The sequence below is a fragment of the Leucoraja erinacea genome, chromosome 2 (assembly GCF_028641065.1).
Source record: "Leucoraja erinacea ecotype New England chromosome 2, Leri_hhj_1, whole genome shotgun sequence".
NCBI lineage: Eukaryota > Metazoa > Chordata > Chondrichthyes > Rajiformes > Rajidae > Leucoraja > Leucoraja erinaceus.
In genome coordinates, this window is record NC_073378.1 from 126,042,136 (window position 1) to 126,069,320 (window position 27,185).

At 44.9% G+C, this 27,185-nt stretch overlaps 1 protein-coding gene across 1 annotated transcript in view; it reads right to left on the reverse strand.

Annotated features, from left to right (window-relative positions):
- Nucleotides 1-27,185, reverse strand: part of nrp1a (neuropilin 1a) — a 249,136-nt gene that overhangs the window by 74,050 nt on the left and 147,901 nt on the right. Inside the window, exon 8 of the mRNA XM_055665192.1 lies at nt 4,871-5,026. Coding sequence (XP_055521167.1) covers nt 4,871-5,026 — 156 coding nt within the window. The remainder of the gene's footprint in view (nt 1-4,870; nt 5,027-27,185) is intronic.

A 27,185-nucleotide genomic window follows, 5' to 3' on the forward strand; every position in this document is an offset into this window, starting at 1 on the left:
TCTCTGTGGAGAGTGGAGAATTGAGTGTAGGACTAAAATAGTTTAATTGTACAATCAGCACTAAGGATTTTCGACATCTTTCATATCTTTTGTATGTCATTGAAGTGTGATTACTTCAAGGTGTATTGTCTGCTATCAGCTGTGGTGAACTTAAATCCCAAGCGGGATAAAGATCTCGAGTTCTATTTAACTGTGTTGCTACGGAGACGTGCAAGTAATTCCAGCTGCTTAACTCTGTGCATTCTTATTCCTACGTCCAGCTGTTAATGATGCAACAGCATTGAGGAAAAGCACCAATTCAATAAAATGGGAGCAATTCATGGTGGCAATGTACAAATCTTCTCCACTGTACATTTACTGCCTTTACTTCATCAACAAATACCTCAGTGAGTGAGGCAGTTAAAATTAACTATAATATTGAAATACTTAGAAATGTTTCATCCACAGAGAAGTTGATGAAGACAGAACCAGGGGTCACTGTTTAAGAATAACGGGTTATGCCATTTAGGTCTGAGATGAGGAAAAACATTTTCACCCAGAGAGAGTTATGAATCTGCGGAATTCTCTGCCACAGAGGGCAGTGGAAGCCAATTCACTGGATGTTTTCAAGAGAGAGTTAGATTTAGCTCTTAGGGCTAACGGATCAAGAGATATGGGGAAAAAACAGGAACGGGTACTGATTTTGGATGATCAGCCATCTTCATATTGAATGGCGGTGCTGCCTCGAAGGGCCGAATGGCCTACTCCTGCACCAATTTTCTGTGTTTTCTATGTTATGGGAGGATGAAGTCAATGGTTCTCTTTCTGCCGAAGATAGACACAAAAAGCTGGAGTAACTCAGCGGGTCAGAGAAAAGGAATGGTTGAGGTTTCGGGTCGAGACCCTTCTTCAGACCGAGAGTCAGGGGAAAGGGAAACAAGAGATATAGACGGTGATACAGAGAGATATAGAAAAAAATGAATGAAAGATGTGCAAAATAAGTTTTGGCCCGTGTCCTCTCACCGACTCACTTAGCAAATAACACAGTCTTAAAAACATTATGGGTTCTGCTTGTCCTATCCTTCTGAGGAAGAGAGTTCCAAAGATTCACGACCCTCTGAGAAAGAAACTCTCTTCTATTGTGTAAAGAGTGGCTGCTTTCAGTTCCGGGACCTCAATACCAGTTTGATTGAGACTTAACTGATCTACTGCACCATTCATCCCCTGGGTTTGAAGAAGGGACTCAACCTGAAACGTCACCCATTCCTTCTCTCCAGAGATGCTGCCTGTCCCGCTGAGTTACTCCAGCATTTTGTGTCTACCTTCGATTTAAACCGGCATCTGCAGTTCTTTCCTGCACGTTGGGCAATTAATGACGATTTTGATCAAATTGGACAGGTTCAGGAATGGCTCGGAGATTAACTCCATCAGATCATTGTGCAGATGCTGATGATAAAATCATCACTGCAGTCAGAGATGCGCATTCAAGTGAGTTATTTTCAAAGATTTGTTATCTTTATGTTGCCTGCTTTATACAGCGTATGATCCAAATCTCCACTGGGGAGAAAGTGGGTTTTGGTTTTAAGCCAAACTTTAGGAATTCAGTTTCACGCAACACAGGCCAATGATTAAGTACAGTGTGAAGGTGGTGAAGTGTAAGAGAGGGGCTGCCTTTGGATGAGATATCTGACCAAGGTTGCATTTACCCTGTTGTGGGGAAGACCCCACTGTTCAAAGAAGTGCAGAGTAGCAGAGAGTAGAATTCTTTGCCACAGAGTGGAACTCATTGCCGCAGAAGGCTGTGGAGGCCAAGTCAGTGGTATTTTTAAGGCAGAGATAGATAGATTTTTGAATAGTACCGGTGTCACAGGTTATGGGGAGAAGGCAAGAGAACGGGGTTCGGGGGGAGAGATAGATCATCTGTGATTCAATGGCGGAGTAGACTTGATGGGCCGAATGGTCTAATTCTACTCATAACACTTATGACCTTTTCTCAAGCATTCCCACTGACGAGAATTCCTTAACCAACGCCAAAATAAAACAGATGCAGTAGATCCATGATTCCTAATTGAGAGCAGGTTAAGAATGCCAGTTGTACATCACAGCAAACTGCTATGCTCCGGGACTGTTTGAAACAATTACCATTTAATATTGACATGTTTGAAAATAATTTAAACAGATTAAATAGGTCCCACTGAGTCTTCTCACACAAAAAGTGATTTTGAGCTTTACACCAAAGCTATTAATGCACGAGAATAAAAATCATTTAGGATTCATTCAGCTTATATATTCAATCATTACTTGATAGCCATTTTCAGTTGAGACTGCCATTCATTTATTTATATTTAAGAGATTACAGGTGGCATGAGTTTATGCATTCAATTTGGGTTAAACAAGGAGCTGGTTAACTATTCAGATTTGGAAATTATTTTAAATAGAGTCATAGAGTGATACAGTGTGGAAACAGGCCCTTCGGCCCAACTTGCCCACACCGGCCAACAATGTCCCAGCTACACTAGGCACACTTGTGCTTGGTCCATATCCCTCCAAACCTGTCCAATCCATGTACTTGTCAAACTGTTTCTTAAATGATGGGATAGTCCCAGCCTCAACTACCTTCTCTGGAAGCTTGTTCCATACACCCACCACCCTTTGGATAAAAAGAATTTCCCCTCAGATTCCAATTAAATCTTTTCCCCTTCACCGTGAACCTTTGTCCTCTGGTCCTCGATTCCCCTACTCTGGACAAGCGATTAAGCATATAACCATATAACCATATAACAATTACAGCACGGAAACAGGCCATCTCGGCCCTACAAGTCCGTGCCGAACAAATTTTTTTTCCCCTTAGTCCCACCTGCCTGCACTCATACCATAACCCTCCATTCCCTTCTCATCCATATGCCTATCCAATTTATTTTTAAATGATACCAATGGACCTGCCTCCAGCACTTCCACTGGAAGCTCATTCCACACCGCTACCACTCTCTGAGTAAAGAAGTTCCCCCTCATATTACCCCTAAACTTCTGTCCCTTAATTCTAAAGTCATGTCCTCTTGTTTGAATCCTCCCTATTCTCAAAGGGAAAAGCTTGTCCACATCAACTCTGTCTATCCCTCTCATCATTTTAAAGACCTCTATCAAGTCCCCCCTTAACCTTCTGCGCTCCAGAGAATTAAGACCGAACTTATTCAACCTATCTCTGTACTTAGTTGTTGAAACCCAGGCAACATTCTAGTAAATCTCCTCTGTACTCTCTCTATTTTGTTGACAGCCTTCCTATAATTGGGTGACCAAAATTGTACACCATACTCCAGATTTGGTCTCACCAATGCGATTCTGTGCATCTACCCGAGCGATTCCTCTCATTATTTTACACACATCTATAAAATCACACATCATCCTCCCTGTGCTCCAAGGAATAGAGATCCAGCCTACTCAACCTCTCCCTATAGTTCAGACCCTCTAGTCCTGGCAACATCCTCTTAAATCTTCTCTGAAGACCAAAATGCCAAAAGCCTTTTTGACCACCTTATCTACCTGTGACTCGATCTTCAGGGAACCATGTACCTGTACTCCTAGATACCTCTGCTCTACAATGCTCCCCAGAGGCCTACCATTCACTGTGTAGGTCATACCCAAGTTAGACTTCCCAAAATGTAATACCTCACAGTGGGAGGGAGTGGATGGAGGTGGGGGGGGGGGGGGGGGGGGGGGTTAGGGGGGTGGGGTGGGGGGGGGGGGGGGGGGTGGAGGTGGGGGTGGGGCGGGGGAGTTGGGGTGTGGAGGGGGGGGGGTGGGGGTGTGGGGGGGGGGGGGGGGGGGGGGGGGGGGGATGGCAGGGGGTTGGGGGGGGGGGGTGGGGGGGGTCAAGTGAAAGCATTAGATACCCTGAACTAAAATAGGCAATTGTGAATCCAGGTATACATTGCAGAAATGTGATCGGGGTAAATAAGCACGTTTTTCTTCAACATATGTTGTCTATTACTGTAGCTATTTGCTCATTCATTGTAATCTGCTGGATCATGGTCTTTGGCAAGGAAGAGTGAATGAATTCTGCGCATTAAATGGATTCTGTGAACTTTAATTGTTGACCCACTCAAAGTAATAATATCCTCCAGTGTCCACCAATGAGGCAATCCTTTTATATATTTTAAGAGAAAATTAACAAGGTAGTAAGATATTTTTTACTATTTAGTTTAGAATTACAGCGGAGAAACACGGCCTTTCAGCCCACCGAGCCCGCACCGACCAGCGATCCCTGCACACTACCACCATCCTACACACACTAGGGACAATTTTACATTTATACCAAGCCAATTAACCTACAAACCTGTACCTGCGGGAGGAAACCAAAGATCTCCGCGGTGTTTGAGCCGGCCCGTTTGCGGGGTTCGGTGAGCCGCGGGACTGGTTGTACCATCGCCCGGTGGGGAATCGCCTCAGCGCAGAGGGAGAAGAGGAGGGAAGGGACTGCAGCCCTAAGATTTTTGCCTCCACCACAGTGAGGAGGTGTTTGTATGTTAATTTGTGTTTGTTGTTGTTTATTATTGTATTATTGTATGTATGACTGCAGGCACGAAATTTCGTTCAGGCCGTAAGGTCTGAATGACAATAAAGGTAATTCTATTCTATTCTATTCTATTCTATGCTGCCTGTCCCGCTGAGTTGCTCCAGCATTTTGTGTCTACCTTTGACTTAAACCAGTTTCTGCAGTTCTTTCCTACACAAGAATCTGTCAATCTGTGGCTTAAACATATCCATTGACTTGGCCACCACAACCTTCTGTGGCAAAGAATTCCACTGATTCACCACCCTCTAAAGAAATTCCTCCTAAAGGAACGTCCTTTAATTCTAAGGCCTCTCCACACCCAATATTCCAACAACTTACCTTTTGCTTATTCTTTTCTTTCACTGTGATCCAGTCTTCACCATTAGAACTCACATCAACCTTGTAGGTCAGAATGTAATACATCCGCCGGGTTTCTTGGGAGACAGCACCTTGTGTTGCTATCGCAGAGACGTACTGCAGGAACCCCAGGTCTACCTGCAGGATTTAAAACAGCCAGAGATTGGTAGGCATGTTTATAATTGATGATATCATGCCTTAATTCAAATTATATAGAATTAAAAACATGGCCACAACTCTTACCAATGTTTCCAAGTAGTCTAATGAAATTCAAATTGTAAAATAAAATTACCCGTTTATTTATAAAGTCATGTCATTGAAATTAGGCCATTCGGCCCATCAAGTCTACTCCGCCATTCAATCATTCCTGAACTATCTTTCCCTCTCAACCCCATTCCCTTGCCTTCTCCCCATAACCCCTGACACCCGTACCAGTCTAAATAAGGGTCTCGACCCGAAACTTCACCCATTCCTTCATTCCTCCAGAGATGTTGCCTGTCCCGCTGAGTTCCTCCAGCATTTTGTGTCTTATCTTCAAGAATCTATCAATCTCTGCCTTAAAAATATTCTTTGACTTTGGCCTCCACAACCTTCTGTGGGAAAGATTTCCACAGATTCACCATCCTTTTATGGGGAGTTTATGCTTCTTAGAGGTTGTTACTATCAGATCTAAAGCAAGCTCTGGTACAGAATAGGTGTCCATTTTGTCCTTTTGTAATGGATCGATTCTTTTGCTAGAAACCCTGCATTTATGGATTTATTCTTAAGTTCACTGTTAGCGTGATTGTCAGTTATGCGGGTGCCGCAAGCACTTTCTCCTTCACTGACATCTGTGCCTTAGATTAAATCTTCCTGGATTTCTTATGCAAGGAGGTCAGTCAGGAATTGCAGCTGGAGTTTGGCTCAGCTGTCTGGTTCAACTGAAGTTGGAGCAGTTCATGAACTCAGAATGAAAGACGCATGGATAGTTGGTCGCTGCTGGAGTAATCGAACCTCGCATCTGTCTCCTTGAAGCAGATCAGAAAAGAAAAAAGGATGCACAGAATCTATTGCCCAGAGTAGGGGGAATCGAGGACCAGAGGACATAGGTTCAAAGTGAAGGGGAAAAGATTTAATAGGAATCTGAGGGGTAACTTTTTCGCACAAAGGGTGGTGGGTGTATGGAACAAGGAGGAGGTAGTTGAGGCTGGGACTATCCCAACGCTTAAGAAACAGTTGGACAGGTACATGGATAGGACAGGTTTGGTGGGATATGGACCAAGCACAGGCAGGTGGGACTAGTGTAGCTGGGACATGTTGGCTGGTATGGGCAAGTTGGGCCAAAGGTCCTGTTTCCACACTATATCATTCTATGACTATGACTCTAAAATGGAAAACAACAAAGGTTATGTTGCCTACTCCTTCGCTCCATAGATGCTGCCTCACCCGCTGAGTTTCTACAGCATTTTTGTCTACCTAAGATTACAGAGGATGCAGGTGTGGAGAAACGTTGCCCCTGGTGTTTGGAACACTTCTTTCGGAGTTTACAACACTTCTCCCTTTTTTTTGCAACGCTTTGCTGAAGTTGGTCCTAAACTAGAGGGGCTTGCCAATACTGTTTCTACGTCATCTCATCCCAATGCGTGCCCTCTTCTGCAGCATCCATACTCAATCCCAAATCCAATCTATTTATTTGAACACCAGAGTAACTCAGCGGGACAGGCAGCATCTCTGGATAGAAGGAATGGGTGATGTTTTGTGTTGAGACTCTTCCTTTTCTCGACCCGAAGTATCACCCATTCCTTCTCTCCGGAGATGCTGCCTGTCCCGCTGAGTTACTCCAGCTTTATTTTGCGTCTATCTTCAGGATGTGGCGAAATGCAGCTTTTTAAAAAAAAATCAAAAAATGTATTCAATTATTAAAAATAATATTTACAATACAATAAAACGAAACAGAACACACCACCATAATACAAGACAAACAAATATCTAAATAAACTACTGTACAACTATGTTACAATCCTCGTCGAGGATGCATTCAACCCCCCGCGGTCGAAATGCAGCCTTGGAGGAGAACACACATATTAAACACACGACTATGTCTTCAGAAGGCCGATAAATGCCACGTTGTGTAAACGACACCCCGTGTTTAACTGTAAACCCCCCAAGGTCCCTTGTTGTAGGTTGACCAAAGAAGATCAGTTGCCCCAATGTTTTGCCGGAAGAGTATTGTACAGTTATTGTTTCCGTTCATTCCCCATCTCTGCTAATGTTAGAAACATAGAAACATAGAAAATAGGTGCATTCGGCCATTCGAGCCAGCACCGCAATCCAATATGATCATGGATGATCATCCAAAATCAGTACCCCGTTCCTGCTTTCCCCCCATATCCATTTAACCCTGAGAGCTAAATCTAAGTTTCTCTTGAAAATGACCAGTGACTTGGCCTCCACTGTCTTCTTTGGCAGAGAATTCCACAGATTCACAACTCCCTGGGTGAAAATGTTTTTCCTCATCTCAGTCCTAAAATGGCTTACCCCAATGTTCAATGGTTCACTTGCGTCTGTGAGATTCTGAGCGTATGATAGGATGTGAAATTAAAATAGCGATCAGAGGCTGCGATTGAAAGCTGCCCCGCGAGCAGAGTCTGAGTGGGAGACTCGGTCCTGGAGGGCTCAGCGAGCCGCACATCTGCTCATGATTTGGATTCACATACAAGGGAAATCAAACATGAATGCTACCGATTCCTCTCCTTTGCAGGGTTCAGGATGTAACATATTGCTAACTAATCGGACCTCATGAGGGCATGCGGGCCGGTCGGTCTGCAAGCCCACAAGATGTTTTCAACTATTGTAGAGCACGGAAACATAACGCTGAGCACAATGCAACTGGAGCTGATAAAAGTTATTTCGTAGCTGGGACAAATGGATAATCCATCATCTTCACATGGTGGGTTCTGAGCCTTAATCTAATGACTATGCACAACAGCTTGCTTATATATAGTCGCTGTGGAATGATCAAGACACTATTAGCTTTGTGATTTCTTTATCCTGCAATGTACAATCCATCTGCTGCGTATTTTTCTCGTCGATATGTTTGATATTTTTTAAAAAGCGATCGCCATACACAAGACTGCAATCCATTAAAACAAAGCACCTCTTCTGACTTGGCCCATATTATCTTTCTGTATTGTTAACTCTTAGCAACCTCAGCTAAATGAACAAATGTATTATTTTTTCAGCTGAGTGCAGGGATAAAGAGGTCGTAGGAACTCCTTTGGCTCCTGACCCCGCTTTGTCATTCCAGACTGCAGTGGGAGTTGCGCTTAACTTGGGGGCACTTTGCCCTCAAGGCTCCTCCACTTAATGACCATATAATGAGGGACAAGCCATACATACCAGCATGTGGATTAAAGTGTTAAGGGGGCTTATCACATTAGCAACAGTTTGAGGACTTAGTTCTGTATTGCCATTGAGGCCAGATTGTAAAAGCTGCTTCAATGTATCTCCAAAGATAGACACAAAAAGCTGGAGTAACTCAGAGGCTCAGTCAGAACGTTTGTTGGTTGGTGACGTTTCGGGTTGAGGCCCTTCTACATATTCCTTCTCTCCAGAGATGATGTGTGGCCTGCCGAGTTACTCCAGCTTTTTGTGTCTATCTTTGGTTTAAAATCAGCATCTGCAGTTCCTTCCTGCACTAGATATATCTCCAGCTGTGTGTAGAAGGTTGCCACATTCACACAGCCGGAGATATATCTACGTTTTTTGTTCAATCTGGCCTGTAACTCTCCACTGCAACCTTAAATAAAGGACATCTCTCTTTTGTGCTTGGTGTATGAATATTGCCCGCAAAAATGCACGTTGTTACCAGCACTCAATTACCCCAGGAGGATCGCAACAGGCCATCTCTTGAAACCTGTGTAGGAAGGAATTGCGGATGCTGGTTTAAACTGAAGATGGACACAAAATGCTGGAGTAACTCAGCGGGACAGGCTGCATCTCTGGAGCGAAGGAATGGGTGACGATTCAGGTCGAGGCCCTTCTTCAGACTGGACCCAAAACGTCACCCATTCTTTTTTCTCCAGAGATGCTGCCTGTCCCACTGAGTTACTCCAGCATTTAGTGTCAATCTTTTACATAGACATTATTGTCCTGGAGAGAAGGAATGTGTGATGTTTCAGGGCAAGAACTTTCTTCAAACTGTATGTTTTCGTGTGAGTGCTGTTGCCATGTTAGGTGGAGAATTCCCAGGTCTTTGGCCCAGCAATAATCCACCTCATTGGTCCAACAACCCTTCACATTCAGAAGCATTCAAACACTTTGTTGAATGAATGAACTTGAGGATCCTCCAACAACCTATTGGCAGGTATTCCTGCATGAATGCTGTGGAATCACTGTGCATTGCCACAGGCACACTTCATCTGAAGAAAAGTGACGGACTCAATGGCAGGAATATTTCTGCAACTTAAGGACTGAAGTTTTCCATTTGTTTAAGTAGCAAAGTCCAAAACCAGCTGGCATTTTTGCGGGTAATGCCAGCAGATCACTGTACAACAATAAAAAGGGGAAATCCGATAAGATTCCTTCACATAGCAAGTTGTTTTAGTTTACTTTAGTTTAGTTTAGTTTAGTTTAGAGATACAGCGCCCACCGAACCTGCACCAACCAGCGATCCCCGCACACTAACACTATCCAACACACACGAGGGACAATTTTTGTAGACATTTTATACCAAGCCAATTAACCTACAAACCTGTCGGAAAGAACTGCAGATGCTGGTATAAACTGAAGAAACTAAGCGGAACAGGCAGCATCTCCGGAGGGAAGGAATGGGTGACGTTTCGGGTCGAGACCCTTCTTCAGATTTACAAACCTACAAACCTGTACGTCTTTGGAGTGTGGGAGGAAGCCGAATATCTCGGAGAAAACACACGACGCAGGTCACGGGGAAAACGTACAAACTCCGTACAGACAAACACCCGTAGTCGTGATCGAACCCGGGTCTCTGGTGCTTTCGGAATATAATGCGTGACTAGATTGAAGAAGCGGTTTCAGTAAATAATTCTCAAAGCGCGATTAATAATATACTGTGGCTGAAAAGGAAACATTTGCAGGCCCATGGCAAAAGAATAGAGAAATGCGATTAATTGCACAGAGCTGGCAATAGCATAAGGGCCGAATGGTCTCATGCCCTTCTGAAGAGTTGTTTCCATGACCATAATACCATTTTAACTACCTGGTTGTTTGTCTTCTCTGGCATTAACCAACACATTTTACCAATGCAAGCATTTAAAAATATCAATTATTGCCGCAAAAAAAATGTTTCCAGCCAGACAAAGTCAAATGTTTAGATTTTAATCGACTGGATATGGTTGAGAACTTCAAGTTCCCAGGGGTAAATATCCCCTACAATTTGTCCTGGCCCCGGCACATTCATCCTCTGCCCACAAAAGCACACTGTTGCCTCACCAAAAGGTAGGGGCAGAATTAGGCCATTCGGCCCATCAAGTCTATTCAATCACGGCTCATCTATCTCTCCCTCCTAACCCCATTCTTCTGCCTTCTCACCCTTAACCACTGACACCCTTACTAATCAAGAATCTATCTATCTCTGCCTTAAACATATCCACTGATGGCCTCCACAGCCTTCTGTGACAAAGAATTCCACAGATTCACCACTCTGACAAAATAAATTCCTCCTCATCTCGTTCCTGAAGGAATGTCCTTTAATTCTGAGGCTATGACAGACTCTCCCACTAGTGGAAACATCCTCTCCACGTCCACTCTATCCAAGCCTTTCACTGTTCTGTACATTTCAATAAGGTCCCCCCTCATTCCTCTAAACTCCAGCGAGTACCGGCCCAGTGCCGACAAACGCTCATCTTGCTCATAAAACTAAGGAAATTCTGCATGTGTCCAGTGACTCTTACTGACTCCTACATGTGACAATAAGAAATCAAAACCAAAATCAAAATGTTACCTTTCTCCATCCGAGACTTGACTGGACCAACGATGTTTTTCACCACAATTATTACATTACCATATAACCATATAACAATTACAGCACGGAAACAGGCCATCTCGGCCCTACAAGTCCGTGCCGAACAAATTTTTTTTTCTTTAGTCCCACCTGCCTGCACTCATACCATAACCCTCCATTCCCTTCTCATCCATATGCCTATCCAATTTATTTTTAAATGATACCAACGAACCTGCCTCCACCACTTCCACTGGAAGCTCATTCCACACTGCTACCACTCTCGGAGTAAAGAAGTTCCCCCTCATGTTACCCCTAAAAACATTATAAACCATTTCCTTCTATATAACAGAACGACTAGCCAATAGAAAGTTTTTTGCATATTTGCTATATTTTTAAAGCAAACAAATTGCAAACTAGAAAGCTCCAGTTTATTAGAATCTGCGTTGGAACTAATCCCTAGAATATTTTCTCCATTTCATCACATCCTGCTTGTGTGTAAGTTTCACCAGAGCATCACACTATTCCACAAGATTCAGTGTTGAGGCCAGATCTGCAATCCCACAGGATGTTTAAAGCTTTCAGCTCAAGGCCAGGTACCTGGTGATTTAAAATAGAAAAAGATCGATCATGCCAACAAGTCTGTTCTTGTGCTTTTGTAGTGAGCAATTGAAAGCAGCTCAGTCCGTGCAAGGGTAGTGACTGTGGGCTTTAGCCAGGCAAAAACATCCCAACATTTAAGAAACAGTTAGACAGGTGCATGGATAGGATGGTGAATCTGTGGAATTCTTTAACACACAAGGCCGTGGAGGCCAAGTCTAATTCCACTCCCGTCACTTATGACCTTATGACCGGTTTGGAGGGGCATGGACCAAACATGGCAGGTGGGACAAGTGTAGCAGGGACATGTTGGCCGGTGTGGGCAAGTTGGGCCGAAGGGCCTGTTTCAACACTGTATCACTCTATGACTCGAGACTCTATGAAAACAATGTGTGGGGACCAAAGGGATGTGGATAGAATAAGATAGCGGTTGTCTGACTCACAGAGTTAACTCTCTCAGGAATCAGTTCACTAGTGCTGCCAGAGTCAGTGTAGGAGATAAACTGCTTGGGAAACAGCGTGGATGGAAAGCAGTTGATGAAGAAAATCTATTCCACCCAAACGTAGACTGACATGGTAAAGTAATATCCATCAGGATGTCAGAATAAATCGACATGGGATATCCTCAAATTCCAGCATTCCACTCTATGCAGACCTTTCCAGCTGCATGAAATTCCGACAAAGTTCTTAGCTCATCTTACATCCCTTTTGGAGATACAATCTCCCTTTGAACAACTCAAAATCAGAAGCTATCGGATATCACACTCAAACATTCATCTTCCTAAGGTCATAAGGTCATGTCTTAAGTGAACGGAGCAGAATTAAGCCATTCGGCCCATCAAGTCTACGCCATTCAATCATGGCTGATCTATCTCAACCTCCTACCCTGACACCCGTACTAATCAAGAAACTATCTATCTCAGCATTAAAAATATGCATTGATGGCCTCCTCAACCTTCTGTGGCAAAGAATTCCACAGATTCACCACCCTCTGACTAAAGAAATTCCTCCTCATTTCCTTCCAGAAGGAACATCCTTTAATTCTGAGGCTATGACCACTGGTCCAAGACTCTCCCACTAGTGGAAACATCCTCTCCACATCCACTCTATCCGGGCCATTTATACTTATCGTGAGTTGGCTATCGGTGTGTGAAGGTGTTTAATTGACTTTATCTAAAGGAAGGACGCATTTGCTCCTATATTTATTAATTGTATTTGTAAAATTTATAGCTCAAAGAATGTTGAATTGGTTTGCAATGACATGGTTAAAAATAGAGAGTGGAAAGTGATCCTTGTTATGCCTAGTCGGGCATTGTCACGCATGTCCAAATATCTGTGATGGCAACTGTGAACTGACATAAATGACAATGTCACACAATTAATAATGGAAGTGCAACTGTTCCGCGCTGACAGTTTTTATTGCAGACGGACTGACAGTGTATTTCACTTGTAGGAAGGAACTGCAGATGCTGGTTTAAACCGAAGATAGCCACAAAATGTTGGGGGTAACTCAGCGGGACAGGCAGCATCTCTGCTGAGAAGGAATAGGTGACATTTTGGGTCAATCTGATGAAGGGTCTCTACTCGACATGCTGCTGGTCCCTCTGAGTTACTCCAGCATTTTGTGTCAATGTTTGGCATATTTTGTGTGTTGCTTGCAGGCAAGGTGAATGATCGAGGGAAGGTGCAGCCTTCTTTTAGACCTGTTCAGAAAAAGCCACCGTTCCGGTGAATGGATTGGGAGGCAGGGAGGACCCAAAATGCAGACAGTAAGAGGAGCGAAGAAACAGATGGTATCCATCAAAGATGACGCTCAAGATGGGATGCCAGAAAAATAGCACGAATGAGATCTACGATAAAGTGCTATGAGCATGTCCGTTTACTTGGAACATTTACCATGCGTGTTAGGGCTGATAGCATTGGAGATGTCATAGTTGACACTGTTTAAAAACAAAGTGCAGTCATCCTCAAGCATGTAAAAAGCAATTAATAATAGAGTTATATCATGCCAGAAACCTTCAGTAAATGTCCCAATTGATGAGGATGTTGCCAAAAGTGCAATTCAACTTAGCATGAATCAAAATCCCAGTGCTCATAATCAGATGCCGGAGGAGAGAATTGAGGATTAAAATTTCAGTCTGAAGGGCAGAGTAGTAAGTCAGCGCAATTTTGGAATATTCTTGCTCAGAGCTTTAGGAAATGTGTGATTGAGGAAACGTTCAAACACACGTCGTTGAAGGTCAAGGATCTACTTTTGAGAAGGCAAGGAGAGTTGTGAAAGAATAGAAAGCTTTGCAGATCAAGGTGCAGGTGCCGCAGTCAGTAACAGCCACATCAGCCATTTCTCTATCAGGCCCTGGACCAAAGGTGGTTAAGGGTGGTTTTGGCTTGAAGCCAGTTGAGCACAGGGCCCAAGAGGTGTAAAGAGAATGGGTCATATGATTGCAAAAGGGGGAAGGCCCATCACCAATGTCAAGGAAACTAGGTAGCTTCTAGTGGTAGCCTCCAGCCTCATATGGTGACGGCACTGGGCCTATATTCGCTGGAGTTTAGAAGAATGAGGAGGGGGTCCATACAGAATAGTGAACGGCTTGGATAGAGTGGATGTGGAGAGGATATTTCCAGTAGTGAGAGAATCTAGGACCAGAGGTCATAGCCTCAGAATTAAAGGTCACAATTTCAAGAGCGGAACTCGCTATCAAAACATGGAGGGGACGGGAGACACAATTATTTGGCGGCCACGCGCGCCTGCGCACGCTCACACACACACTCGCGAGGTTTCGGAGGCTCAATCCAGCACTAAATGCAGCTCAACTCTGCCTGTCTCACCGGGTTAACTACAGCCCTGTGTGGACTGACGGGATACCAGTGCTGCTTCTCCGCGCTGGCCATATTTCCCGCAAGCCCAGGCAGGTTAACCTGGCGGGATCGGCAGAGTGAGCTGGGTTTAGGGCTGTTTCTCTGCGCTGGCTGTGGGCCTGGGGGCACAGCTCGCATCTGACTCCCGACCTCTCTTGCCACCCGTGGGGGGTACTAGGGTGGGGAGAGGACAGCGCCGGAGAGCCAGCCGGCCGGCATCAACCCTGGCTGCGGATGAAGCGCAGGTCTGTGCCACGTCTCCCTCCTCCAATCACCGCACTCTATCCTCAGTCCCACCCCCACTCCTCCCTCCTCCAATCACTGCGCCCTAGATCAGCAGTCCCACTCCTCCCTCCTCCAATCACTGCACTCTATCCTCAGTCCCACCCCCACACCTCCCTCCTCCAATCACCGCGCCCTAGATCAGCAATCCCACCCCCATTGTCTCGCGGAAAGCGGAGATTTTAAAATATGGATCACAAAAACTTGGAGGGGGGGGGGGGATGTCCCCCATCCCTCAAAACATGGGGGGGACGTGTCCCCTCTGCCCCCCCCCATCTGGGTTTTCCGCCCCTGCGCATTTTTAGGAAGGAGATGAGGAGGAGTTTCTTTATTCAGAGGGTGGTGAATCTGTGGAATCCTTTGCCACAGAAGGCTGCAGAGGCAAAGCCAATGGATATTTTTAAGGCAGAGGTAGATAGATTCTTGAATAGTACGGGTGTCAGGGGTTATGGGGAGAAGGGAGGAGAATGGGGTTAGGAGGGAGAGATAGATCAGCCATGATTGAATGGCGGAGTAGACGTGATGGGCCGAATGGCCTAATTCTACTCCTATCACTTATGGCCTGTCCATTTAAAGTCACCGAAGATAAACACAAAATGCTGGAGAAACTCAGCAGGACAGGCAGATTCTCTGGAGAAAAGGAATGGATGACGTTTCAGGTCAAGACGCTTCTTCAGATTGAAGAAGGGTCTCGACCATCTGAGGATCTTTGTGCTTCTACGTTCCAGCGGTTTCAAATATTTCTGGCCCGTCACGTTAACCAGGGAATGTCCACTTCTCTGATCTGTGGAAACTTCAACTGGCTTTTCAGTTTTGTCCAGTTTCAATCATAGAGCACCAACCAACGAGTTATATCAAGAGAGACACACAAATGCTGGAGTAACTCAACGGGACAAGCAGATTCTCTGGAGAGAAGGAATGGGTGATATTTCGGGACAAGACCTTAAGGGCCTATCCCACTTGGGCGACCTAATCCGCGAGTTCTAGCGAGTTTGCCCTTGACTCATACTCATGGTCGTCACATGGCCATAGGCGGCCTTCATAACTCTCCTTTATGCTCGTGAGTGGTCTCCGCACACTCGAGGCCTCAGCTAGGTCGCGCCGTTTTTTTCAATATGTTAAAAAATGCCCACGAGTATAAAAAGGTCGCCATGGAAAAAAATCAATAACTTTTTTTACTCGTAGGTTTAGTCGTAGTAGGTCATAGTAGGTCGGCATGTTAGTCGTAGGTAATCGAGGGTAGTCGAAGATAGTCATAGATAGTCTTCATCATAGTTGAAGGGAGGTCGAACGGAGGTCGAAGGAGATCGAAGGAGGTCGTCTTCACTGTCCACTATTCAGTGTCCAATTTTCCTGAAGTTAGTCTTCAATGTAATTGAAGGAGGTCGAAGGAGGTCTTCAACATGTCATTTTTAAAAACTCTTCTAAACTCGCCAATTAGGTCGCCCAAGTGGGGCAGCCCCTTTATTCCGAAAAGTCACCCATTCCTTCTCTCCACAGATACTGCCTGTCATGCTGAGTTACTCCAGCATTTTGTGTCTATCTTGGGTGTAAATCAGCATCTGCAGTTCCTTCGTCAACATTTAAATCAGCCTGAGGTTAGAGTTGAAAGAAAATTTACCATCTGGCACCAAGTTGCAAAAGAAAATAAAACCTGACCTCACAATGCCGTGCAGTTTGCTCATGGCAAACAAAGTTGTTCAAATACCACCCAGTTGACAATGATGAAGAGGAAAGAAGGCAGATCCATTTACACCACTGATGGTGTCATAACAGAAGACTGCAGTACATAAAAAAAAAACATTCAATTAAATAGTGCAGGAGGGAACTGCAGATGCTGGTTTAAACCAAAGATAGACACAAAATGTTGGAGTAGCTCAGCGGGACAGGCAGCATCTCTGGATAGAAGGAATGGGTGGCATTTTGGGTCGAGAAGAAGAAGGGTCTCGACCTGAAATGTCACCCATTCCTTCTATCCAGCGATGCTGCCTGTCCCGCTGAGTTACTCCGGCATTCAAATGGATAGATTGGACTTGGGAATGAGCATGGATGCTGCAGAAGAGGGCATGCATTGGGATGAGTTGACGTAGAACCAATAGTGGCAAGCCCCTCTAGTTTCGGACAAACTTCAGCAAAATGCCGCAAGAAAATAGGGAGAAGTGGTGCAAACTCCGAGAGAAGAGTTCCAAACATCGGGGGAAGTGTTGCAACATTAGGGGGAGTGTTGCAACATTAAGGGAAGTGTTGCAACATTAGGGGAAGTATTGCAATATTAGAGGAAGTACTGCAACATTAGGGGAAGTGTTGCAACAGAGGAAGTGTTGCAACATTAGGGGAAGTGTTGCAACATTAGAGGAAGTGTTGTAACATTAGGGGACATATTGCACCATTAGGGTAAGTGTTGCAACATTAGGGGACATATTGCAACATTAGGGTAAGTGTTGCAACATTAGGGGACATATTGCAACATTAGGGGACATATTGCAACATTAGGGTAAGTGTTGCAACATTAGGGTAAGTGTTGCAACATTTGGGGAATATTGCAACATTAGGGGAAGTTTTGCAACATTAGATGGAGTGCTGCAACATTTGGGGAAGTGTTGCAACATTAGAGGATGTGTTGCAACATTAGGGGAAGTGTTGCAACATTAGGGTAAGTGTTGCAAACACAAGACGTGTCACAAACACTGAGAGAAGTGATGGACACACGGTGAGAAGCGCTTCAAACACTGGGAGAAGAGTCGCAAACACCAGATGAAGGTTGCAAACACGCGGCCGAATGGAAGGCCCGGTGGGTCTCGGCCTGCAGGAGGAAGTGGCCGAGCCAGTCCTCTGCTCGCTGGACCCGGTGGACAACGGCCTGGAAGGGAGAGGCTGCCGTGTTGACCCCTGCTAGTCCCCCGAAGTCCCCCGAAGTCCCCCGGAGGATGGATCCGGCGACGATGGGCGGGGAGTCAGGCAGGCAGGAGAGGAGAGGGAACCAGGGTCTGCCCTGCCGAGCCCTAGTGGTCGGCTGCGGGAGGCATCCCTGGGGGAACATAGGTGGACAGGCAAGGAGAGGGATGTGGCAGCCAAGGAAAGAGATGTCTGGAGCCCCCGCAACAGCCTGGGACATGCCATGAACAGGAACCCCTCACTAGATCAAGAGTGTGGACTTCTAAAATGGTGACAAAACATGGCACCTCTTGCATGTGGGGCTCAGCAGACTCATTCTGTACACTTGATAATCAGGGGTCGGGGGGCTATGGCAATACTCTGCTGCAAGGTACAACACTCTGTTTGTTGGGTAAAGAATTTCACTGTGTTAGCACTTCGCACGTGGAACAATAAAAACACCATTGAACGATTGAAAGACCAGAAGGGCTACAAACACAGAGAGGTATGCTTTCAACAAGAGGAGAAGCACTGCAAACATTGGGAGAAGTGGTACAAACACAAGAAGTCACGGAGGCATATAGTCGCACAGCTATATTTACATCATCTGGAGCCCACAGCTAACGATGAAACAAATATCTCTGCCAGGGTCCTCGCAATGTCTTGCTAGCCTCCCACAATGCCCGCAACTGCAGGTCAGCTCCTGGGGATTTATCCACCTTAACATTCATTTATGATCGCTTCCCCTCCTCCTGGGTAATCCAGATATAGTCCAGCACTGGGCGGCACGGTGGCGCAGCGGTAGAGCTACTGCCTTACAGCGCCAGAGACCCAGCTTCTATCCTGACTACAGGTGCTGTCCGTACAGAGTGTGTTCTCCCCGGTTGTGGGTTTTCTCTGAGATCTTCGGTTTCCTCCCACACTCCAAAAATGTACAGGTTTGCAGGTTAATTGGCTTGGTGTAAATGTAAAATTGTCCATGGTGTGTATAGGTCAGTGTTAATGTGCGGGGATCGCTGGTCGGTGTGGACTCGGTGGGTTAAAGAGCCTGTTTCCACACTGTATCTCTAAACTAAACTAAACTAAACTAAACTAAACATTACTACTCATTTGCCTCAGTCGCTTATTTTCCATAATCTCCGCCACAGTAAATACAGATAGGGTATAGATGACTAGTCTGCTGTGGCTCGGCACATGGGTGATCAAGTTGAACTTGTTTGGAGTTTATTCTCTCCCGATTACCTTTTTTGCTCTTCATATAATGTCTTAGGATTTTCCTTTATCTTACCTGCCACAGCTCCACAGCTGTTTCATGTAAACTCATATGTGCCAACTCAGGCTGGAGTGTGGCAAAGTCCAGGAAAAGTTGCTGCAAACACTCAGAGGAATATTACAACCATCGGGGGGGGGAGGGGGATGTATTGGAAGCGCAAGAAGTGCCGCAAACTCCGGGGGGGAAAAAAACGTTGCAACGCCGAGTGTCGCAAACGTGGGAGAAGAATCCCACACAGGTCACGGGGAGAATGTACAAACTCTGTACATACAAGCACTTGTAGTCAGGATGGGACCTGGGTCTGTAGCGCTGTAAGGCAGCAACTCTACAGCTGTGCCACCGTGCCGCCCAATGTTCGATGGCTTGGGACCAAGAGCATTTGTGCAAACGTGAAAGTGTGCCTAGATGCAAAGCCACTGCAGAACTGCATCATGAGGCCCAGTTTGGAACCATGCCACTGGGGCAAACCAAGCTACGTCAAGTTTCTGCGAGTACAGAATTGAACTCGCTCAGAAAGGTCCTTTTGGATTCGGTCAAGTTTGAAGAGACGGAAGGGGACGAGCAATCTCCAGATTCGACTAAACTGGAACAAGGATTGGTAGTTGCATGGAATGTGAGGTCCACAGTGAAGCTGTCTCAAGATGACAACAGAAAGCAGTAGAGTCAGACAGACTCTATATTAGAGAACAAAGACACATGAAGGGAGTCCATGAAACGGGTGGAGTGCAATGGCTGCCAAATGTGAGCTGGTTTCTCCACCCTCCATGCAAGAACAGCCCATCACCTGCACAAGTGGGGGATGACAGACAGCCCTGCTTGTGACTGCGGACATCCAGACCAGACCATCCCACACATAGTGAATGACTGCCCAGAGGCTTTTCCCTGGTGGCATGGATATCTACTTTTGATCTACAACTTTAGGCTGTGCACGACATACGCAGAAAGTAGAAGGGGTGTCCAAGGAGACAAGAGCATCTAACAATCAGTGCCCCATGATCCAGATGTTCCAGGGTATAGTGGAGATGTGGGCCAAAGGGTTCCATGAAAAGGTGTCCAAAACACACAGAAACAAAACAAGGTCATGTAGGAAGGAACTGGAGATGGTGGTTTACATTAAAGGTAGACACAAAATGCTGGATTAACTCAGCGAAACAGGCAGCGTCTCTGGATAGAAGGAATGGGTGACATTTCAGGTCGAGACACTTAAAAGATGATTGCCATGCATGTCAGTTTTTGAATGTAACCAAATTGTATGTAACCCAAATCCATTTCTCTCCAAGGATGTTGCCTGACTAGCAGAGGTCCTCCAGCAGAAAGATGGAGGCCCACAAAACAGCAATTGCTGGAATCTTGAGCAAAAAAAAACAAAATATTGGTGGAACTCGGCAGGCCAGACAGCATCTGTGGAGGAAATGGACAGATGATGTTTCAGGTTGGGACCCTTCTTCAGAATGTGCACTGCCTGGAGAAAGGTCCAGACCTGAGTTCCTCCAGCAGTTTAGGATTTATATGGTTGTACTTTGTAATGCAATGACATAGAAGTTGATAGACACAAAATACTCCAGCATTTTGAGTCTATCTTCAGTGTAAACCAGCATCTACAGTTCCTTCCTACAGATACAAGTTTACATAGAAACATAGAAAACAGGTGCAGGAGTAGGCCATTCAGCCCTTCAAGCCAGCACTGCCGCCATTCATTATGATCATGGCTGATCATCCAGAATCAGTAGAGCCCGAAGAGCTAAATCTAACTCTCTTGAAAACATCCAATGAATTGGCCTCCACTGTCTTCTGTGGCAAAGAATTCCACAGATTCACAACTCTCTGGGTGAAAAAGCTTTTCTTCATCTCAATCCTATATGGCCTACCCCTTATTCTTAAACTGTGACCCCTGGTTTTGGACTCCCCCAACACCGGGAACATTTTTCCTGCATTTAGCCTGTCCAATTCCTTAAGAATTTTATATGTTTCCCTCACATCCTTCTAAATTCCAGTGAATACAAGCCCAGTCGACCCATTATTTCCTCATATGTCAGTCCCACCATCCCGGGAATTAACTTGGTGAACCCACGCTGCACTCCCTCAGTCGCCTGTCTGCGGGTTTAAGAATCATGAGGACTGCTGGCTTTGTAGTTGTGTTACCCGATTAATGATCATTCAAGATACAAGGAGATGATGATACAATAATGATACAAGGTTAATTCCCGGGATGGCGGGACTGTCATATGCTGAGAGAATGGAGCAGCTGCGCTTGTACACTCAGGAGTTTCGAAGGGTGAGAGGGGATCTCATTGAAACATATAAGATTGTTAAGGGTTTGGACAGGCTAGAGGCAGGAAACATGCTCCCGATGTTGGGGGAGTCCAGAACCAGGGGCCACAGTTTAAGAATAAGGGGTAAGCCATTTAATATGGAGACGAGGAAACACATTTTCTCTCAGAGAGTGGTGAGTCTGTGGAATTCTCTGCCTCAGAGGGCGGTGCAGGCCAGTTCTCTGGATACTTTCTAGAGAGAGCTAGATAGGGCTCTTAAAAATAGCGGTCAGGAGAGGGGGGGGGGGGGGGGGGGGGGGGGGGGGTGAGGCAGGAACGGGGTATTGATTGGGGATGATCAGCCATGATCACATTGAATGGCGATGCTGGATCGAAGGGCCAAATGGCCTGCTCCTGCACCTATTGTCTATTGTCTATTGTCTATCATAGCGTTTGTGTACCTTGCTCACAACTTAATTGGTGACTGACTGCCACACTAAACAGCTGGAGCTCTGTAGACACCACATTACAAGTAAGTTGTTGTTACAATGTAGGGGCTGCAACTACCGACCCAAAACGTCACCCATTACTTCTCTCCAGAGATGCCCGCCTGTCCCGCTGAGTTACTCCGGCATTTTGTGTCTATCTTAGGTTTAAAAGGATGTTGTCCGGACCTGACCATTTTAGTTTAGTTGTGAAGGATAATTAGCTGGGCTGGAACAGAGGAGGCTGAGGGGAGAGTGAATTACCAAAAGCCTGGAGGAAGCAAAACAAAACTGAAAGGGAACTGATTAGATTAATTAGTGGAAGGATTAGAGCGGGGTTAAGGAAACTTGTTTCACACAGAGAATGGCAGAGCTGTCTGAAAATACGGTAGAGACAGAACCCTTCATTACATTTTTATACAGATGTACGTGTGGGGCAGTGGGGATCAGGGCTAATGGGCCTGCGCTGGAGGGTGGGATTATTTGATCATCTTACACAAGATGGGCTGAATTGCATCCTTCTGTGCTGTATGTTTCCAATGACTCGAACATGAGCAATTGTGTTTAATTATCTAAGCGAATGAATGAGCCCCAGTGATACTAAGACCAGTTCAGAAGAACTCATAATAAGCCCCATAAATCAAAATGATGTACTTTTGGAAAACACACACCCGCCGTCAATGGATACCTGTGATGCACATTTGCAGAACATTCAGTTGGGTGCCTAGAACAAGTGTTAGTTTAGTTTATTGTCACATGTACCGAGGTACCAGGCACGTGCCGTGAGTAATTAGTCAGGGTAGGCAGTGATTTAAAAAATCTTGCACAGATTATTCTCTCCCGGGCGAGCTGTCAGTCGGTTTTATGAAAAATCTTGGAAACCGCAGATTCTCTTGACTTTTATCAAGTAATTTGTCTTCTATAGGTCCTATCTCTTTTAAAGTATTTAAAAAATATAGCTCAAAGAAATTTACTTACCATATTATTTGTACACAAAATCCATTCTCTCTTTGTTTCCTATTGTCCCAAGCGGTTTTAAATGTTCTAATTATTTTTGTTCCTTTGCGCTGTTGAACTTCTTTAAGTTCCGGCGTTGGTCTGTCATTTTTAATTATTTTGGTCTTTTCCTCGTAAGTTTGCTTCGAGAAACTCTTCAGGCAATCGCTATCCATCTTTGAAAAACCCGCCGAGAAACTTGAGCGTGCGCATGCGCAGGAGGCTGGTGCACATGCGCAGTGTGCAGTGCAGCGCAGCACGTGCGCGCAGTCCACGGACCGTTGCCACTGATGGCTTGAAGCAGCGTCGACGGCACGTGAGTAGCACATACTTCCACGTTTTATATGTACTGCGGAAGAAAGGCACGGGAGAATTATGCCTCCCGTCATTATTTTATATATATAAAATATATATAAAATATATATATAACTTATATAAAATGGTCATAAATAGTAAAGGCACAGAAGAATTATGCTTCCCTAAGAGATCGATCTCTTAGGGAAGTATAATTTTCCTGTGCCTTTACTATTTATGATCTTTTATATATGTTTTATATATATTTATATATATATAAAATAATGACCATTTTATAATTTTAGTCAGGGGAGGCACAGCCTACCGTGCCTAACCTGGCGGCACGTGCCCGCAAGGTACAGTGAAAAGCTTTTGTTGCGTGCTATCCAGGCAGCGGAAAGTCAATATATGATTACAATCGACCCATGGTGGCCAGGTACATGATAAGGGAAAGACATTCAGTGCAAGGTAAAACCAGCCAAGTCGCATCAAAGAAAATCCGAGGGTCACCAATGAGGTAGATAGTAGTTCAGGACTGCTCTCTGGTTGTGGTAGGATGGATCAGTTGCCTGACAACAGCTGGGAAGAAACTGTCCCTGAATCCATCAGTCTGAAGAAGGGTTTCGACCTGAAACATTGCCTATTTCCTTCGCTCCATAGATGCTGCCTCAACCGCTGAGTTTCTCCAGCATTTTTGTCTACGTGAATCTGAAGGTGTGCGTTTTCACACTTCTGTGCCTTTTACCCGATGGGAGAGGGGAGAAGAGGGAGTGGCCAGAGTGCGACTCGTCCTTGATTATGCTGCTGGCCTTGCTGAGGCAGCGTGAGGTATAAATGGAGTGGAATCCCTGTCATATGTTAATTTAAGTCTCTTTTGCAAGATAGTTTATAGAGCTCAGCAGATGGCAGATTTGGCCCGCTGAGAATTCTACAGTCTTCCCTGTAGATCTTATGAAAGGTATGTTTAAAAAAAAGAAAGTAACGGTTAAAATGAAGGTAATATTCAAATTAGATGTTAGATTAAAGCACAATTTGCAAAGTGTGAAAACATCTGAATTCAAAAGCAGGTTTGGGCAAATTGCTGGGAAGAGACACATACTACTTTGATCTCATCATGCTACCTACACCATTAGCAAAGGTCATGTTCCTTCTGATCAATGCACAATCAGTATCCTTCGCCTAGCAACAACCACCACCCTTTGAAGTTGCACAACATTGATGCATCTCTAACCATTACGTGAAACTAGGGATTGTATTTCCTGCACCCACTAGAACGACACAGGCAGGCTGATGAAAAGAAAGTGAATTCTTTCAGGTTGTTTTGGATGAAAGGAAATGATTAGAGGAATAGATCGGGTAGATGCACAGAGTCTCTTGCCCAGAGTCGGGGAATCGGGGACCAGAGGACATAGGTTTAAGGTGAAGAGGAAAAGATTTAATATGAATCTGGGGGAACCTTCTTCACACAAGGGGTTGTGGGTGCATGGAACAAGTTGTCAGAGGAGGTAGTTGTGGCAGGGACTATCTCAACATTTAAAAAACAGTTAGACAGGTACATGGATAAGACAAGTTTGGAGGGAAAAGGGCCAAATGCAGACATGTGGGACTGGTGTAGCTGGGACATGTTGGCCAGTGTGGGCAAGCTGGGCTGGAGGTCATGTTTCCACACTGTATCACTCTATGACTCTATTAGGATGTGTAGGAAGTAATTGCAGCTGCTGGTTTACACCGAAGATAGACACAAAATGCTGGACGGACTCAGCGGGACAGGCAGCATCTCAGGAGAGAATGAATGGGTGACATTTCAGGTCGATACCCTTCTTCAGACTGAGAGTCAGGGGAGTGGGAGATGCGGATATATGGAAGGGTAAGGTGTGAAAACGAGAGACCAAAGAGGACGAAGGTGAGGATGTGTTTTATATTTATTAATAATATTCACAAGATGCGGATGTAACTGGCAATGCCAATATCTATTGTCTATCTCAAATTGTCGTTCAGCTGAGGAAGCAGCTTCGAGTCAACCATGTCCGAGTCAAACATGAACCAGACTGGGATTAGATGGCAGAATTCCTTCCCTGTAGGAAATCCGTGCATCAGATGTTTCTATTAAGTAATGGCTACATTTACTGTGACTTCCTTTTGAAGATATCCAAATTGATTTAATTATTCAATTTGTAATCTTGCAGTTGCCATGAGGGGATTCTAATTCACATCTCCAGATCAATAGTCAAGTCCTAATAGTCTTGGGGCGGCATGGTGGTGCAGCGGTAGAATTGCTGGCTTGCAGCACCAGGGACTTGGGTTTAATCCTGACTATGGGTGTTGCCTGTGCGGAGTTTGCACGTTCTCCCTGTGACCACGTGGGTTTCCTCCGGGTGCTCCGGTTTCCTCCCACATTCCAAAGACGTGCGGGTTTGTAGGTTAATTGGTTTCTGTAAATTGTCCCTAGTGTGTAGGATAGGATTAGTGTACAGGTGATCGTTGGGCAGCATGGACGGGATGGGTTGAAGGGCCTGTTTCCATGATGTATCCCTCAACTAAACTGAACTAAAATGCTGTTGGAAAGAACTGCAGATGCTGGTTTATACCGAAGATAGACCGACAAAATTCTGGAGTAACTCAATGGGTCAGGCAGCATCACGGGATAAAAGGAATAGGTGACGTTTCGGGTCAGACTGAGAGTAGAGAGAGGGGGAATAAACTAGGGGTGAGTTACTCCAGCATTTTGTGTCTAAACTAAAACTCTGGCTTCTCATCCAGTTGGGTCTAACAAAAGGTCCTGACCCAAAACATCATCTATCCATTCCTCCACAGATGCTGCCTGACAAGCTGAGCTACTCTAGCACCTTGTTTTTGGCTCAAGATTCAAGCATCTGCAACTCTTTGTGTGTCTCCCTCTTAACCAAGATGCCACCAAGCACTATCCTAGTGCTACAATATTACGACGCACTCTATTTGTGAAGAGACATGCTGGGGAAAAGTGTCACGAAGAGGTGCTTTGCATTGTTGGATGTTACGAGGTGAAAATACTGGCACATCATTTGGATGCTTTGAAGGTGTGTCTTCATGGTCAAAAACCATGATATTTGCAGAGAAAGACCATCTTGTTGAATTCATTCAAATGCATCACCAATATCAGTCTTGCCATTCAACGTCGAACACAGTTTGTTTTTTCAAAAACTATAAATACTGCAATAATTTCTTCTGAAAATTCGCAAATAGATTTTTTGTTAAAACATTATTTTCGCTTAAATCAGTTTAGATGCAGATGGATAAGTCCACAGTCACACGCTTTGAACATTTTGGTAGCAAGTAACAGTGTAGGAAGGAACTGCAGATGCTGGTTTAAACCCGAGATAGACACAGAATGCTGGAGTAACTCAGCGAGACAGGCAGCATCTCTGGAGAAAAGGAATGAGTGATGTTTCTAATCGAGACCCTTCTTCAGACTGAAGAGGGGTTTCGACCAGAAACGTCATAAGTTCATGTGATAGGAGTAGAATTAGGCCATTCGGCCCATCAAGTCTACTCCGCCATTCGATCATGACTGATCTATCTCTCCCTCCTAACCCCATTCTCGTGCCTTCTCCCCATAACCTCTGACAACCGTACTGATCAAAAATCTATCTACCTCTGCCTTAAAAATATCCACTGACTTGGCCTCCACAGCCTCCACAGATTCACCACCCTGCAGATGACGGTTTAAACGTCACCCATTCCTTCTGGCCTGTGCTGCTGAGTTACTCCAGCATGTTGTGCCTCTCAACAAATGAATGAGTATGCTTTACAAGTTGCATCATAAACAGCTGACGACAAAGAATGCTAATTCTCCGGCACGTCCAGAAAGGCTTTACATCAGAATCAATACCAAATAACCCAGTGATGAATTCCATGTCTAGCCATCCTTGGGCCTCTGCTATAAGATTAATAATAATGGATCTTTAAATTATAAAGTCAACATATAGAGCAGAATTAGACCTTTGACTAAAAACAGATGTGGGATCTCTTACCCTGACAACTGATTGGTTATGGGGATTAGACCTGCTATGATATGAGAAGTATTGTCCTACTTTGTTCTTTGAGACGGATATACATTTATTTTACCCTGAACATTTAGTTGACTCCTTTTACAATTAGAAAAAAGACATGTCTGTGCACACTTTATAATTGTGGAATTTATGACTGCAAATAGCTGCTGCAAAATGAATTAATGGGCAAGCCGCCGCCCCAATGGGTATATTCCGACCAGTCTAAATCCCAGGATCAGCCGTTGCTCTTGAACTGAGGAAACAGCTTGAACAATATCCCTTTCTGGCCTTAAGCCCTCCCTTCATCACCTCCAGTTTAAATTCATTTGGAATATTGGAGGACCAAGTGGAAAATATTGAAACTGAGGGGATTTCTGGCACCAAGAAATGAGAGAACC